At 48.0% G+C, this 17,610-nt stretch overlaps 1 protein-coding gene across 1 annotated transcript in view; it reads right to left on the minus strand.

The window, feature by feature from the left end:
* Positions 1–765: 765 nt before the first annotated feature.
* LOC136661564 (mitochondrial peptide methionine sulfoxide reductase-like) overlaps positions 766–17,610 on the minus strand; it is an 86,237-nt gene continuing 69,392 nt past the window's right edge. The window contains exons 5-6 of the mRNA XM_066638862.1: positions 16,711–16,817; positions 766–1,471 (exon numbers count right to left, since the gene is read on the minus strand). Of these exons, the coding sequence (XP_066494959.1) occupies positions 1,313–1,471; positions 16,711–16,817 (266 nt within the window). The 3' untranslated portion in view covers positions 766–1,312. The remainder of the gene's footprint in view (positions 1,472–16,710; positions 16,818–17,610) is intronic.

Below are 17,610 nucleotides of genomic sequence, written 5' to 3' on the forward strand. Positions count from 1 at the left end.
GTTATGCAGAATAACTAGCCCACCCTAGTCCCAGGTGGCACAGAGTGGCTCCTAGCTGCTCTGTTCTGCTTGGATCTGCACCACCTCGTTAGGTGGCCCACTGGGGCCACTACGGTTCTCCCTGGGATAAGGGGAATTTTTTTCCCTTACCTCAGCCAGCCCTAAACTTGTGCTGAATACAGTACAGGCCCACCAGCCTGCCTGTTCCAGTGCAAGTTAGGACTGCACTGACAGTCTACTGAACAAACAGAACCATGGCTTGAAGACAGAAAGAAGATCAAAGAAATGGGTGCATAGTCAATAAGGCACTGGCAGAGCAGAGCCATTCAGAGGCCTCTGGGAGTGGCCTGGCCTGCCTTAGCTACAAAGATCTGGAAGAGGAAGGAGACTAATGCTGTAGTCTATAGGCTATGGGCTAAGGGTGCAATCCGCCATAAGGGCAATGCAGCTCCAAGGTAAGGAAACAAACATTCCCTTACTTTAAGGAGGCCTCCATGAGTGACACCCAACTGCAGGATGCAGCACACGTCCCATTGGCACCACTATGCCAGTGCTGGAAAGCTGGTTAGGATTTGGGCCTAAAGGTATAATCCTATACACACTTTCCTGGGAGTAAGCTCCATTGACTATAATGGGACTTACTTCTGAGTAGACAGGCATAGGATTGGGCTTTAACTACCTTACTGCAGTTTGGCAGGGACAGACAATGACAACACAGATCCACTTTTAAGAGCAGCTGGCCAGTAGATGCAGCAGATGAAAGAAAACAACACCCATATCTTGGCTTTCAGCACCAACCACAGATGTAGAAATCCTCCAGGAAGTCAAAAGAGCAGTCTCTCAAGTCTCCCAGTCAGCCTCTCTCTGAAGTCAGGGTGACCTAACAAGAATGCTAGTGAGGGCCAACATTGGATGCCCAAACTGATTCCAAAACACTTCACGTTATGGGAATCTCCGCTGACGGCTTCCAATGAGACAGAACTGAGGGGCCTGTGACTGAGATAAAAATGTGGTTTTTACACATAGGTCTCTCTCTCTCTCTCTCTCTCTCTCCCCAGAAAGAACAGCAGCTCTGGATGCAAACTGTCTTGCAAGGTCTGCACAGATCAAAGCCGCGGGAAGGTATAGTTGAGGTCTCCCTCCCCAAATCTCAGCGGGTCCCGTAAAACGGGAAACAAAAGGCCCCAGTTGCTAAAATTACAGTTGAATTAAAAGAGGATGCTGGGCCAACATGCTAGGATGTTGGTTTCCATGGCAACTGCTCCAAGGTTCCCATTACCATGGCTCCCGGGAACACTCCCATGCAAGGCTCTCATTTGCCAATGGGACAGGCAACCCCAGTGCCTTTCAAGCCACAATATCCATCTGGGTTTTTATGCAGGTATTGCTGGTGGTAATCTTCGGCATAGTAAAACTCGCCGGCCTCTTGGATCTCGGTGGTTATTGGTCCCAGCTGCTTTCTAGCCAACTCCTGCCAAAGGAAAAACAGAATTATTAACTGATTAATTTTTTTTTAAAGAGCAATTTAGATAGTGAGCACTCTTGGCAGGAGAGTCAAAGTGAAGTATAAACTCTGCTCAAGCATTTCACTTGAACATCAGCCCATCTATGGAGCACAACACCCCACCTTTGTAGCACTGAGCCCATGTTGAGCTTTCAGTATTGGGAATGGAATTTTAGCTTCCCTAGAATCACGGCCTGCATTAACAAGAACATGCTCTTAGTCCTTATTGATGGGAGGAAGACTTAGAAGCATGATTTATTGATAGTTGGCTGGGGCCTGTCAATCTGATGGGATGCTTCCTTTGGCCTCTGCAGCAGGCCAGAGGAACAAGGGACCCTGGAAAGTTGCAACTCCCCTTGTTGGCAACCTTCAGTCTTGAAAGACTATGGTATCGCACTCTGAAAGGTGGTTCTGGAACAGCGTCTAGTGTGGCTGAAAAGGCCAATTCGGGATTGACAATCCCTTCCACACTGGGAGCAAGTGCAGTCTGTCCCTGGTCTGTCTCCCTGGCTATGGGCCTTCCTTCTTTGCCTCAGACTGTTGGCCAAGTGTCTCTTCAAACTGGGAAAGGCCATGCTGCGCAGCCTGCCTCCAAGCGGGCCGCTCAGAGGCCAGGGTTTCCCACTTGTTGAGGTCCACTCCTAAGGCCTTCAGATCCCTCTTGCAGATGTCCTTGTATCGCAGCTGTGGTCTACCTGTAGGGCGCTTTCCTTGCACGAGTTCTCCATAGAGGAGATCCTTTGGGATCCGGCCATCATCCATTCTCACAACATGACCGAGCCAACGCAGGCGTCTCTGTTTCAGCAGTGAATACATGCTAGGGATTCCAGCTTGTTCCAGGACTGTGTTGTTTGGAACTTTTTCCTGCCAGGTGATGCCGAGGATGCATCGGAGGCAGCGCATGTGGAAAGCGTTCAGTCTCCTCTCCTGTTGTGAGCGGAGAGTCCGTGACTCGCTGCAGTACAGAAGTGTACTCAGGACGCAAGCTCTGTAGACCTGGATCTTGGTATGTTCCGTCAGCTTCTTGTTGGACCAGACTCTCTTTGTGAGTCCCCAGCCTCCCAGAAAAACCATCTAGGTAAAAGCCAGCCTGACTTCAGTCACAAGGCAGAGGCACTTCAGGGAGCATATTATCTCCAACCCTGTCCCAAAGGACTCTGATGGGTTCAATCTGTTTATTGCCCAGGGACTGCAGACCTGAAAGAAAGCCCTTGCCATCTGCCAGTGAGGGCCACTGGGTTACTTTTGCATTCTGATCTGTTGGAAGCCACCTCGGGGATCATTCTGAATGAAAGGTAGGGGATATTGCTGAAATCAAATACATTTGTGCAAGTAACATAAACAGATTGCTGAGGGAGGTGTTGGATTCTTGATCTCCAAGCAGAGGCCCAACAAGCACCTGCTAGAGATGCTCGAGGAGGATTTCCTGCTACAGGCAGGGGGTTGGACTAGATGACCTTATAGGTTCCTCCCAACTCTATGATCCTAAGTAGATTCTAGGCAAGGGGTGTCCAAACATTTTGGCAGGAGGGTCACATCATCTCTCTGACACTGTGTTGGGGGCCAGGAAAAAAAGAATTAATTTACATTTCAAATTTGAATAGATTTACATAAATGAATATATTAGAGATGGAACTTACATGAATGAATGAAGGTCTTGCAATAGCTTAAGGCCTATAAAAGGCCTTGCATAAAGCAAGGCCAGCCTTTCCTTCACTGCCACTGCTATATCACAGATGTGAAACAGCAAGCAGTGGAGGGAGCCCTCATCCCACAGCTCATGCAAAAGGTTGAACAGACACCTTCACGCTAAGAGAAGTTGTGTTGGGCCATCACGGACTCCAGCAAGTCACTGGAGGACCAGAGTTTCATTGGAAACTGGGGGCTCCCCGTGGGTCAGATTGGGAGTCCCCGATGGGGAGCAAGTGCCCCCCGGGTCGGGGTTTGGGCACCCCTGTTCTAGGCCAACAAAGAAAACATTGCAGTATTTTTTCATGTCTTTAAATTTAAAACATCCTCGAATGATATTGATACACATTGAAGAACCAAACAGCACATCTACAGAAGTGGAGACATATGAGAATTTGGTTCCAATCTTTCCTTGGAGAAATAATCTTATCAGCCTTCATTGCCTTCAAAAGGACAGCTCCCCCTCTCGACATAGCCAGCCGGCTGGTTTTCTGAGGATGGGAAAATGAACAGGGGTTGTGGTTCCCCAAAGTGGCCACTTGAGGGCTACCAAGACTATTCTAAACACTTCTTCAAGCTTTCTTTCTCACAGTGAATGCTGTCACCTAACCTCAAAGGACGTCAACTGAAAGAATGGTGATGATCTCCTAGGATCCCAGAAGGAAAGAAAAATAGAGGCAAGGAAAAAAATATGGGAAGAGCAGATTCATGAGAAGGAACCAGAGGACGGTGATGTGTGTTTTTGTTGATAACTAAACAAACACACAAAACACCACATTTTTCAAACACCTCTAATCATAAGTAATGAGTAAGGAACACTGGAATTGTGTATTCAGTTGTGAATAAATACAAAAAAATACTACATTTTGCATTAATTCAACAAATTTTCAAATTAAAAAAAACAAAAACATTTTGAAACACCTCCATTTATAGCACTTGCTACTACGGACAAAACAGACATGAGATGTGGGAGACGGCTATTGGATTTCCTGATTTTGCATCAAAAGCAGATATTGGAAAGACAAATGTTGTAGACAAGGGGAAGGGACTCCAAGAAGACATGTATTCTTGCAGTTCGACTCCAAGAATACATGTGGTACTTGCCATGCACACTCACCCCCCGTCCTCACAAATTTGTTATACTGTGTGGCTAAAAGCCTGAACAGAATTAAGGACAGCAATTTAACTTGAAAAATATTGTTTTTTGCTATTTAAAAATGGCTTTCTTATAATTATTCTAAAGGTTTTTCCAAATAAAGCATGTACAACATATCATATTTTTAAGGGTTCAGTCTTAATTGAATTGATTAACAGTGTCGTTAAAAGTGTAAGGCCAGAACTCAAGAGGCCTGGGTTCACACCCTCCCTTAGCTATGGAGCTCAACTAGCAGACCCTGGGCCAGACACACATTCTTTCAGCTTAAGACATCTCGCAGGGTTGTTGTGAAGCAAAAGTGAGGGGTAGAGAGAAATCCTTTTAAGCCCTGGGAGGAAGGGTGGAAAAAAAAATGAATGAACAGGAATCTGACTGCTTGATTACTGGACCACATATTGTGAACAGGTGAACCACCTTTTCGTCTTCAGGGGGTTCCATTTCAGTTCTGGTTCAAAGCAACTAAGGCTGCAGTCCTAACCACACTTTCCTGAGAGTAAGCCCCATTGAACAAAATAGGACTTACTTCTGAGTAGACCTGGTTAGGATTGTGCCCTAAGCCCTTTTAGGTTTTCTGAACCGGTTTTCAGGTTTCAGTTCGGTTTGACTCCCTGATGGAAAGTTTAAAGTGCATCTCTCAGTAAATGGTGAGTAGATAATCTTACAGCACAGATTATCTAGCACAATCTATGCATGTCTACTCAGAAGCAAGTTCCATTGTGTTCAATGAGACTTTCTACCAGGAAAGTGTGTATAGGATTATAGCCTCAGTAAATTTTTCCGGGAACTAGGAGCCTGGGACTGGGCACAGACTCCCTCTGGTGGCTGGACCATGGAAGTTCAGTATCAGTTCAGTATCAGTATCAGTTCCCCCATCACATCCTTGAATCAGCCTCAGAATGGGAGTAAAGGGATGCGCAGTGAACAATTTTTGGACTGGAGACAGAAGACACCAAGTAACATCTATAAAGCACTTTGCTTACGGACTGCAAATTTTATGCCTCTACCACCGGTGTTCAACCTGATTTAACACTACTCCTGATTGGCTACAGGTAAATTATGCCTTCTCCTGAGATCTAAATGCTCCAAAGATACAAAACACACTATGAAGTTCTAGAAACATCTCCAGTCATTTATTTTGATTTCTACCCCGATCGACAACACTTAAACAACAAAAATGCAAGCAAACTACAAAGAATGCACGCACAGATAAGAAACTTGCACCCAAACTGTTTTCTCCTTTCTGTGGCATCTGTGCACACTAAATATAAATGCATATCAAATTAAATCACCTTGTGGTGATTTGGGTGTCAGCCGAAAGTTTGTTTCTAAAAAATACCCAGATTCTGACTTTGGCAAGTCTCCAAGAGCATGGGGAGCTCCAGAATTCTAGCACAATCACCAGAAGTGCTTCTCTTTGTACCCTTATGGACCCATGGTCGGAATCTCAGCCAAACAAGAGAGCAGGTCAAGTCTGTCATTAACATTGATGGGCTTGACACAGCAATTTTCAACCTTTTTCATCTCATGGCACACTGACAAGGCACTAAAATTAACAAGGCACACCTTCAGCTTTTTGACAATTGACAAGGCACACCATGCTGCTGGTGGGGGGCTCACGTTCCCCGATGGTCCTACTAATAAATGACCCCTCCCCCCAAACTCCTGTGGCACCCTTGTGGACATCTGTGGCACACCAATGTGCCACAGCACACTGGTTGAAAATCACTGGCTTAACAGATCTGAAACTGAATAACTAGGTGGACATTGCAGATAGGAGTTCCGATGCTTCTGCCAATTCTGAGCCCTGCCTGCATATAAATTCACAGTGCAACCATTTTCGGAATAATGCAGGGTGCAGTTGTGATTGTGCTGTCTCCAAAAGCAGTGGTACTCAAACTTTTCTGGCCCGTGGCTCCCTTGACCCCTGTGGCTGTTGGCCATGACTCCCCATCATGTTCCTGAGGGCTGGAAGTGACATCATTAAACAGGAAGTGGCCAGAAATATTTATATTAATATTAACTATATTAATCATATCATTAATTAAATGCAGATCTCAATATATTATTAATACACAGCAATATACATGCTTTATAAATGATCAGCTGCTGATCACTGTTGGTGACAGGATGCTGGAGTAGGTAGATTTCGTCTAGTCTAGGAGGACTCTTTTTTTTTTTTTAACTTAGTAAGCATGCCAATAGAATTGTTTTATCAAATGAACTTTGTGAACAACCAGTCTGACCAACACTACACACACGCACCCCTGTGGACCCTAATCCAACTAGTCATTTTTCCCATTCTCCTTGGATAGGATTGAACCCTTTGTTAATTAAATTAAATCAAATTTTTCCAGCAGCTGGTGGGGGAAACGAAAATAGACCATGAAAATATATCAGAGCTGATAAGGGTTTGGTTAGGAGTCTGATTTGTCTCCTATGCTAGGAGATGCACAGCTCAATCCTATGCGTGTCTACTCAGAAGTAAGTCCCATTAGAGTCAATGGGGCTTACTCCCAGGAAAGTGTAGATAGGATTGGGCTGGCAATCACCTCATCAATGGCTGATAAGGATTCCCTTCAAATAGCAAGATTCATCACTTTAAAAATACAGCCTCTCCTCTTCAGTCAAACAAGATTAACAAATCACTTTAAAAACAGTACCCTTTTTCAGCTCCTGGCCAATTAAAGGGTAGTGCTTTCCCCCCCTTTGCCAACTGCATGGAAACAACTTTAAGAGCCCTGATGACTGGTAAAATAGGAAGCCTTTTTTATGCCTAGTAAAGGTTGACTTGACTTGACTAGGAAGCCTTTTATTTGGGGGGGGGGGGGAAGTGGGAAGGTTTGGAGATGGATAGGGGGGAGTGGAAGAGGGAGGGGGTTGAAAAGAGAGATTTCACTTTGATGAGAAGCGATCCCAGGCTGGGAACTAGGACCCAACCAGACAAGGATCAGCGAGGGTTTCTTTCTGACGGTCAGTAAGGGCAAGGACTGCAAACTGAGCATACTTGGTATTTGCCAGCTGGAGGGTTGGAGTTGAAGAGCTTTGGAAACAGCATGCAGCGAACACAGAACGTGGCAGCTTCGGAGAGGAGGGAGAAGAGGGAGGTGGCAGCAGCCACTCTTGCAGTCCCTCCTGGAGTGAGCAGCTGAGCAACCTGTTTCTTCTGCTTTAAAAAAAAAAGCGCAGAAGACGGAGGGGCTCGTATTCTGTCCAGGAACGGTGGTGTGACTGTATCGCTGCAAAAGGACATCCCGAGAGGACATCCCGCGCCTCCCCTGTGCGTTTGTGGCACCTCCCTAGGGAGCCACGCTGCACAGTTTGAATAACACTGTCCAAAAGGGTTAAAGTGGAGGAAAAAGAATGATTGGGGGGGGGGCTCTATTTGGAGGAAAAGAAGAACTAAGGGTGGGGAAGGGTAGGGAAGACATGATTTGGAGGAAGAAAGAACATCCTGAAGCCACAACACAGTAATACCTTTATGAGTTTCACCCCAAAAGATAAAATCTTAAGTTCTCCATGCCCAGTTCTCTGTCTGCCACACCCTGTGTTTGTTTGCTTGTTTGTTTGTTCTGCCTTTCTTTCACATTCATCCAGAGAACTCGGGAGAACCCAAAAGCTAATGGATCAACATAACAACCTATGATTGTTCTGAATACAGAGAACTTTTTCTCCCTCCCTCAGGCCCCTAGAATTGGAGGCCATCCAGTAAAATTGACTGGCAGTAGATTCAGGACAAACCAAAGGGCTGGAAAAGATGTCAAAGGCAACCAAAGTGATGAGGGGTTTGGAGCACCTTCCTTAAGAGAAAAGGCTGCAGCATTTGGGACTTTTTAGCTTGGAAAGAAAGGTGATGGGGGGATGGGGGATGACACATGATTGAGACGTGTTCAAAATAACACATGATGTGCAGAGAGAGAGAGAGAACTTCTTTTCTCCCAATACTAAGCCAAGGATCATCACATGAAACTGACTAATGGATGCCCCAGGATGGACAGAAGGAGGTACTTCTTCAGACAGTGCATAATTAGTCTGTGGAACTTGGTGCCATGAGGTGTGGTGATGGCTAGTAGCTTGGGTGACTTGACAAGTGGCTTGGACAAAATTCATGAAGCACAGGTCTCTCAATGGCTACCAGCCACGATGGCCACAGGCTCCCTTTAGGTTCCGCAGCAGTATGCCTTTGAATGCCTATTGCAGCGGAGCAACTGTGGGAGGGAAGCATGGGTTCTGAGCTTCCCAGAGGCAGATGGTGGGTCTTTGTGGGAAACAGAATGCTGGACTAGATGGGCGCATTGGGCTTTTCTTATCTTCTTATGTTCTTAAAATGACTTCACACAATGCATAATTAATGTAGGAAAATCACAGGCACAAGATGTGGCGACCAGCAGTGGTTTAGATGAGATTTGACACAGTCAGGTAGGAGGAGAGAACTATCAGTGGCTACTGGCCACAATGGATGTTCAGGAGAGTGTAACACTGAACATTTGTTATGGGAGGGCTGTAGTTGGCAACCTTCAGTCTCGAAAGACTGTGGTATCGCGCTCTGAATGGTGGTTCTGGAACAGCGTCTGACAAGATAGAAACCCTACACAAAGCAGTGCTGGACTAATGGGCCATTGGTCTGATCCAGCTAGGCCCATAACAGTGGCATAGCTAAGGGGGGGTGGAGGCATACATTGCCCCAGGTACCACGCCTTGAGGAGGTGTCAAAGGGGTGCCTTTCAGAGCCTTTCTGAGGCCTGGGGAGGCCATGTGGGATGTTTCAGAAGCCTCACAAGGTAGTGCCTTTCTAAGGTCTCCAGGAGGCCTTCTGAAGCCCAGGGGGTGGGTGTATGAGGGATGTTAATTTATGTGTCTAGGTGCCCGATGCTCTTGCTACACCACTGGTCCATAATCACTTCAGATTTAGGATTCAACTTTGGCTTTGTCCTGCCCCTGAGCAGAGACTGATGAAGGAGAAAGACAGGATCTGATGGAGAGGAAAGCTCCGCTGGGAGTCATCATGGCACGGAATTCTGAATCTGTGCTCATCCAGCAATCTTACAGAAAGGGGCAGGAGGGAACCACACAGTCTCACATAACAAGCAACCACTCATCACTCTCCTCTTGGATTCCCCCCCCCCCAATTCAAAACCATTTTGAAAAAAGTCCCACCATTTTAATCCAGATGCTGAAGAAATGATGAATTCCACTGAGATCAATTTCAGTTGCAATCCTATACACACTTTCCTGGGAGTAAGCCCTCCACATGGCACACAGCGGAACTTACTTCTGAGTAGTCATGCATAGGCTGGTGTTGCAACTGACACAAGGTGGATTTAGAAGGGGTCCGAAGAACCAGCCTCATGGAGAAGATGGGCAGCACCTTGCATGAATCAGGTCCCACTCCCAGCCTCAATACTTGGCATGTCCAGGTAGAGCTGGAAGACACCGGGGGAGCTGCTGCCAGCCTGTGTTGATAATACTGTACGGGGTGACTTGTCTCTGTGTCAAGCAGCTTGTTACACTCTTGCTCTCCCCACTCCGTTAGCCAGACTTGTGAGCCACTGGATGAAGTGTAAGCATTTTTCAGCTCCTGGTTGGGAGCAGAGAAAGGGAGCCAGGCATTGGCTTAGATGAGGGTGGAATTTGTAACAGGGAAGCACAAGGAGGAGAGAGATGCAGGCTGGCTTTTTAGCACACTCCTTAAAATGCAATTAATGATACTGCCCACTTCAAAGGGGCTGCCAGCTCTGGAGGCTTTCCAGACAACGAAACTGGATTGGGCACTGGGGAGGGAATTGGGGGGGGGGGGAGGCGAGAAAAGGAACGTGGATCTTCAGGGCTCAGAACAATGAGGCTTATCGCTGGCGGAGTTAATTCACAAGCAGCCCGGATGGCATGTGCAAGAGAGCTGATAAGACAACACAGTTAATTAACTGGAACCCAGCTGGGCCTGACCAGCAAAAAAGAGCAGCGGCAGCCAGTCCAGTACCCCACATGCATCTCTCTCTCTCTCTCTCTCTCATGTGTGTGTGTGTTGTGATCTAGGAAATAGGAGGGGGGGGGTCACATACCCTTTGGGGATTTTGCAAATTCTTCCCATTGGCAGGAAAGGCAGGACTCCTTCAAAACATAGCCCTGCTGTTCAAAACATACCCATTACTCCCGCTAACTGGGTAAGAGGCACTTTTTAAGTGGGGGCTCTTATTTGGCGGGGGGGGGAGGAGAGTAACTGGCCCTCCTCACCCCAGCACTGTCTTTTCTAGTGGCTGGTGCTCTTTTGCATCCTTTTATATTGTGAGCCTTTTTGGGACGGGGAGACATTAGTTTGTTTGATTTTCTCTGTAAACCACTTTGTGAAACTTTCCGTCGAAAAGCGGTATATAAATACTGTCAATAATAATTAATAATAATAAAACACACCTCTGGGACCTATACCCCCTCCTCCAGCTCCAGAACGAGGGAACTCTTCTGCCAGCCTTGCTTCTCATTCACAGTAAACATAATACTTCGATAGGGGCAGGAGTTATTTTAAAAGGAAATCAACCCCACCCACACACCCCGATATATTATCTTCAGCCCGAAACGCTCCACTGCTGCAATGGTATATCTTGGCATGCAAAAGCTTATGGTGATCCCCCTCCCCCCACAACCAGCTCCGACTAAGACTATACTACAACAACAACTCAAAATGTCTTCATTAGGCCTGTTTTCTACACCTGCCACTCATTCCTATTTTGAAGCTTGTCTGAAATATCTGGCTCGTTTCACCCCCAGCTTCTTGGGGTGCATGGCAATCGTTCTAAAATGAATGCATAAGAATTGAGAAAAGGGATTTAAACACAAAAATCACAGATAAGCATAAAAGGTCTGTTGGAGTGCTAGCCTTGGCATGAACGTAAGAGCACTGCTGGATCAGGCCAAAGGTCCATCTAGTCCGGCTTCTTGTATCTCACAGTGGCCCACTATATGCCTCAGCGAGCGCACAACATCATCTCTGAATGACCGTGGTGGTCATGACAGAGGGCTAACCTTCCCCCATGCTGCAGTTCCCACCCAGATCACTCTCTTGATGTTGTTTCTCTTTCAAATAAAATGAATAGCACAGAAGAGCTAATTAGCTGATCCTCATTATGATTGCTAGCCTTGGATAAGGGCCTTTTTTAGCCCTGCTACCCAAGATCCCTTTTCACTGATAGATGCTAGGGATTGCACCTGGAACCTTCTGTGTTCAGAACACAGGCTGAACATGGAAATCTGGGCGCAGAACCTGCTGGGGCTACAGGTAGCAGAATTGGCTGCCTGGCATGACTTTGTGGGATGATTGGATCGCATGATAAGACTGTGCAGCACGGAGTAAGCTCTGCACTTGATGGAGAAGGGTATTTACAGGTGCCAGATCCAGCCCATGGGTCCAGGATTTGGCACCTGCTGTTATAAAAGAATGTGTTTCTTCACTCTATCAATGCCTACTTGTCAGATACTATGGTCCATCCTGGAGTGTGGTCTGCAATTGTTCTAAATTTGCCACTGTGGAGACCAAGGGTGTGATCCTGAATACTGTATAAGGCACCACATTTGCCAAAACATCAGCAATGGGATCTATCCATCGGAGTTTGAGCCACCCTCATTGGTCAAAAATAAGCAATGGTTCCTTGGGGCAAGACACATGGGGTAGGTACCACAGCAGTGCTCATATGGGTTGGGCAGAGGGGGCATGGGCAACCTCCCCCCACCCTGGGTACCAGCTGCTCCAGGGTTACAATCTGCAAGATAAGAGACACATTTGACCGATTCTGCCATGGCAGGTTCCTGGAGCCAAGTTAGTCTCCCCGTCTTTTCTATACTCTGCCACTGAGGACACAGGAAGCAGAATCACTATTTGTTATGATGTTATCCTGCCAGTCTTCCATTATGGAACTGAAGGCAGACACCCCCATGAGGTTCCCAGGTGGTTACACATCCAGGCATTGACCAGCTCATCCATAACAACTGTTACCCTGCACATGCCCGATCTTGTCTGATCTTGGAAGCTAAGCAGAGTCAGGCCTGGTTAGTACTTGGATGGGAGACCGCCTGGGAATACCAGGTGCTGTAGGCTTATACCATAGTCTTTCGAGACTGAAGGTTGCCAGCTTTCAGCAAGGTGATTGTATCTCATGCCCCCAGACCATGCTCCTTGGAAGTGACTGTGAGAGCACAGCAAACAAAGAGCAAAAGAACACTCCTCCTCTCCTCCTGGAATCAACTGCCTCTGGGAGTTGGGGAGCAATCAGATCCCCAAATCTGGAAATTCAAAATCGTGGCAAGGCACCTGGTGCACCAAATGCTGCCCCCCTTACATGGTGATGCGCCGGTCTTTGCTCCTCCTACTCCTAGGAATGAAAAAGGAAGAGGGGGACAGAGAGTAAGTGGAAGTGTGGCTACTACAGCATTGGCGCTCTGGCCTATCGATCTCATCTCCTCCACACTTTCTCTACTGCTACACTTTCGAGAGAGCGGGTGGGCAGAAGGGGTGCTTCCTATCAGCCTGCTACCAGAGGCAGCCACCTAGGCCAGCCTCCTGGATGGGCTGAACCCTGTATGTGCCCCATTTCTTTTTGACCATTTGATTTCCAAAGGGGACAAATGGAAAGAGCAGGTTGCTGGCACTATTTTGGGCTGATAGCACTTTGTAGTTTTGGACACCGAAAGCTCAAGGCGCAGAAACGCAGGAATAAGAAATCTGGGAGAGCTGAGAGAGGGCTGCTTGCTTAATCCAGGTACCCCTGGAGAAGAGCTCTCGCAACACCCAAAGGTATCAGTTAGAAGCCGGAGAAAATGCTTTTTTTTTGTTTCAGATGAAATCAATTTTGAGGGGAAATCTGAACTCTGGGCACCATCCTGTACTGGAAAACAAGCCCTGTGTTTGTTTGGAAAACAGCATTTCACCTCCAGTTCTGGCCCTGTGTGTATGTGTGTGTGCGTGCAACTGAAGGGAGGGGAAAACCTTCCCATAGGAAAGAGACAATGCTGTTGAGCTATTGAGACAGGATCCCAGGTGGTTCCGGACAACAAGAAAGCTCAGCTCCCTTGGAGCTATTAATAAATGCTAAGATATTTTTCTTCTGCCACATGCAAGCCTGGGATGAGCTAAGCTCTAGGGGCCCCTCCAGGGAGCAGAGAGCAAGTGCCTGGTATTTAGGCTTGTGGAGGAACAGAATATATAAATAACAGATGCTGTCCCCTTGCCCTCTGGGATGGAGGGGGGAGCTACTGAATATTTTCTCCCTGGTGGGGAATATCTTAGCATGTCTAATAGGCCACTGGAAGCAGGCTTGCCGGCCTGGAGGTCTGCGACGTGCGGTTTGGGAACTCCACAAACAGAGAGAGAGAGAGAGAGAGAGAGAGAGAGAGAGAGAGAGAGAGAGAGAGAGAGAGAGAGAGATACTGAGTTGAACTTGAGTGCCATATAGCCAGAGACACCCAATGGAGGGCAACAAGACCATTTCCAGAGAAATGCAAGAAGAAGCCTGTCCATTATTGATGAGGTCATGAAAGAAGGCCCAGCAGCAGTCAGAAGAGCTGGATTTCGGAAGCTCCAAAACAACTCTCCGTGTGATTTCACAGTACGTCTGCAGAATGCCACCCAAGAGCCAAACTACGCATTACACTGAGCCATTTGCCACCAGCTGGAAGATGCCAAGTTTGGGGGTGGGAGCTGGATCCAGATCTGAATCATGGCATGCACAAACAGTTAACGCCTCCTCCCCCTTGGCCCCACAGTCCTGATAAAGTTTGCCCCACACCCAAGCATGCTATCCATGGAGGAAAAAGCAAGCATCTAATACAGGAGGTTAATGTCATGTTACCTTAACTAAATCAAAGTGCTCATCAGACTCAACCCAACACGCAATGGTATAAGACACTAGTTCCGAACTGTGAGACGTGGCTCTCTGGGAAGCCGCAGAAACCAGCCAGCGGAATCCACGCGAAAAACCTCCCGCTCTATACAATGTATAGGATTGCAGCCTTAATGGGGAACCATGGCCAATGGTTCAGTAGGTCAAGAGAGCCGCCAGTTGAAAATGAGAGCCACTGGTGTAAGAGTTAAGACTGCGGAATTGATTGCAAAAAAAAAAGGAGTATGATTGTGAAAATTCCAGTTTATTATGGAATCCAGCCTATGCACAAGCCGAATGATACTGTACTCCCAAAGCAGGAAGGAGAAACAGAAGGATGAACCTCAACATACTTCAGATAAGCAGGGGCAGGTTTATTGGAATGCAAAAGTGGTAGCATTTTGGGAGATCTTCCCCACCTCCTCCTCTTCCGCCCCCCCCAAGCCACTTTTGTGGACTTCTCCCTTTTCCTCTGAAGGTGGCTCCAACTGCAGCTGCAATATCGAAAAGAGCAAACAGATATAAAAACTAAGAAAGGACAAGGGCGGGGGTGGTGAGAAAGAGGATGAGATAGTGCTTATTGAAGCACAGACTCCTCGGAGTTGCTTGCCGCCACCATGCCCCCCACCAACAGTCTTCTAGAGGTTCTCAGCTCAGCGTTCCTGCATACGACTTGTGTAGCTGGCTGCTTCTCAGCTGGCCTCCAGCCTGCCAAACGCCCCTCCACTCCCAGCCCCAAAACTGCACTCCTTTCTGAGATTTCAGCAGACGGGAGGCCCACGTGTGTCCAGCCTTATCTCCACGAAACATAAAAGGGCTAGAAATGTTCCATGGCAAAAATGGAAAAAAAACCAATTCTCTGGGCACCACTTTCTGGGACAGATACCAACATTCTGTGCTTCAGTCGACGCAGCTGCAAAACTACACACGGTCCTATCCAAGAGCCTTCCAGACAGACTTATAGACACAAGACCCCTTTCCCTTCCATTCTTACTCAGGGGACTCATTATTTGCAGCCCACTCTCAAACCCGACCAGTTTTGGGGTCCTGACAAATGCCTTATGCCGCAAACGTCTTTTCCTTTGGCTCTCGATCTCCCCAGGTTCCAACGTTTGCGGCATAAGGCATTTGTCAGGACCCCAAAACCGGTCTGCAGCTCAGTACAGAACAGCTCTTGGCAGCACCGACCAGGGACAGAGAGAGAGATGCTGTTTAGAAGTCGTCCTTGATTTCGCCTCTTAAACCGCCTGCTAAGACAGAGCTGGTTTTTTTTTTTCCAGAGAGCTATTCCGCATCCCACTTTGCCTTCCACCCCCCTTCCATGTTCCATGCTCCCTCCCCCTCTCACACACGCCGACGTCTGCCCAGCACGTGCCAGCTTTAAGCTGGGCTGCCCTTAATTGTCCCCACGATGGCAGCAGGGGGTGGTGGTGGTGGGCAAACCGCTTACGGCAATGAATCATTGGGAAAGGGAGGGGAGCCAATGTTGCACCTGTCTCTGCTGGTGACCTTTGCCCCCTCGCTGCCAATTGCTGTGATGGCAAGTTGCCAAGGAAACCGACACATTTCCGCCCCCCCCACTGTGCCCCCCTTTCTATCCCAGAGTTACACGCGTGGCCTTGAAGGAGTAATTATCTACATTCACTCTGCCTGCCTTTGTTATGGGGCATGGCTTAGGGGACAGTTTCTATGCACCAGAGGGGAGAGAAACAAGACAAGGGCCTCCTCAAAGTGCTTTTCCATCAGCAAGGGGTCCCGTCAGGCGCCTCAGGTGAGGCAGCCTGAGCAGAGCGTCAACACTCAGAACGTCCTTGGGATGGTTTCGTCACTGTGTTTCTAGACAGAGCCGGCCTGTCTGCGAGGCTGGCTGAGGCTATTGTGCCAGGAAGCAGACTGGCAAGGGCAACTTGCCTCCACCCACCTCCTCTCACCGCTCCTTCTCTTCCCATGTCTTAAATTCATAATGAAAGAGGGGGATGAAGGAAGAGAGAAATATGGCTGGAGCAGCATTTCTCCAAATTTGATCCTGGTAGCCCCAGGGCTCCTGGAGATCCCTTCAGGGGCTCTGCAAGCACACCATAAGTGGCTGCCTCTGCCTACTCTTGGTCTCACCCTCCCGCCTCCCCTGTTTGTGGCTTCTCCTTCCCCATTCCCCTCCCGTTCTGACTCTTCATCGGTATTCAGCACTGGGCTCAGTGCTGCAAGACCCCACGCATTCCACGCACATGCAATACTTCCTTGTGGGAGAGTCAAGGGCTTCAGAGACCAAAACATCTGAGAACTGCTGGGCTAGAGAGTCCCCTATACTTTTGCCCACCACTCTCCTCTCTTCCCCACTTCCTCTTCTTTTCCTTTCCAAACCAAGGAAGAGGAGGAGAGGTGCAGGAGCAGGAGAGGGTGGCAGTACCTGGTAAGCTGCTTCAGGTGCTGGAAAGTCTTCAGTGGGCCCTGTGTAGCTTGCTCCCCTACAGCTCCACATCCTTCTCCCCCTCCCATACCTGCTGATATGCCTCTTTGGTCCTTAGGGCAGATTCCAGCTGCTCAGCTCCAGTGGTGTAGATGGCCGAACGATATTGCGTACCAATATCTCCGCTTTGCTTCATGCCTGGAGAGAAAAGGTTGCACAGTGCTGGTTGTTGCGGGAAAGCGATTCACGCAATTACTCCCTGTCACCCACCCACATCATATATGCCAAGTCATGCTCCATGCTTCCTATGTCCTCAGGCGGCAAGAAGTTCTCAGGTTGGTGCCACTGCTTCAGCTTCCTTGGTATATGAGACAGCACTGGAGACTTAAGGTGTCTTTGCAACAGGCTATTCATCAGGAATGGGTGACTCAATTCATAAGACTGGGTCACCAAACACGTGTTTTTGGGACTTGTGCAGACTCGAGACACACATGTTTTGAAACCAGAGGTGACTTGGGAATTGGGAGCTTTTCTCAGGAACAAGTGGAGACTCAGAAACTCCCAGATACTTACTCCTGGATGCTGTGAGCGACCCTCCCACCTGCCGCTTCTACCCTTTGCTCATGCTGCCTGTCCCCTCCTGCCTTGCTGAACTGGGATGTATCCTCCCTCCCTGTAGGTCTGTCTATGCTTGACACTCCTTCCAAGGGTGGAATTAGGAGTTGTGATGCGGGTGGGTTCGTCGCTGGGGTTCATAAGGAACCGATCGGTGCTTTCTGCACTGCTGTACTTACCTGAAGAACAGCAGAGCTTTTGTTTATAGATGGGATGGGGACATCAGGGGAGTGTTAAATGAGAAGTCCTCCCCCCAGCCACGCACGCGCACACACACACACACACACACACACACACACACACACACACACACATCCACCACCACCCCGGGAGGCCTGTTTTTTTTTTTTTCCTTTGGAGCAGCTCCAGAAATGTT

The sequence above is a fragment of the Tiliqua scincoides genome, chromosome 10 (genome assembly GCF_035046505.1).
Source record: "Tiliqua scincoides isolate rTilSci1 chromosome 10, rTilSci1.hap2, whole genome shotgun sequence".
In the NCBI taxonomy this organism is placed as follows: Eukaryota; Metazoa; Chordata; class Lepidosauria; order Squamata; family Scincidae; genus Tiliqua; species Tiliqua scincoides.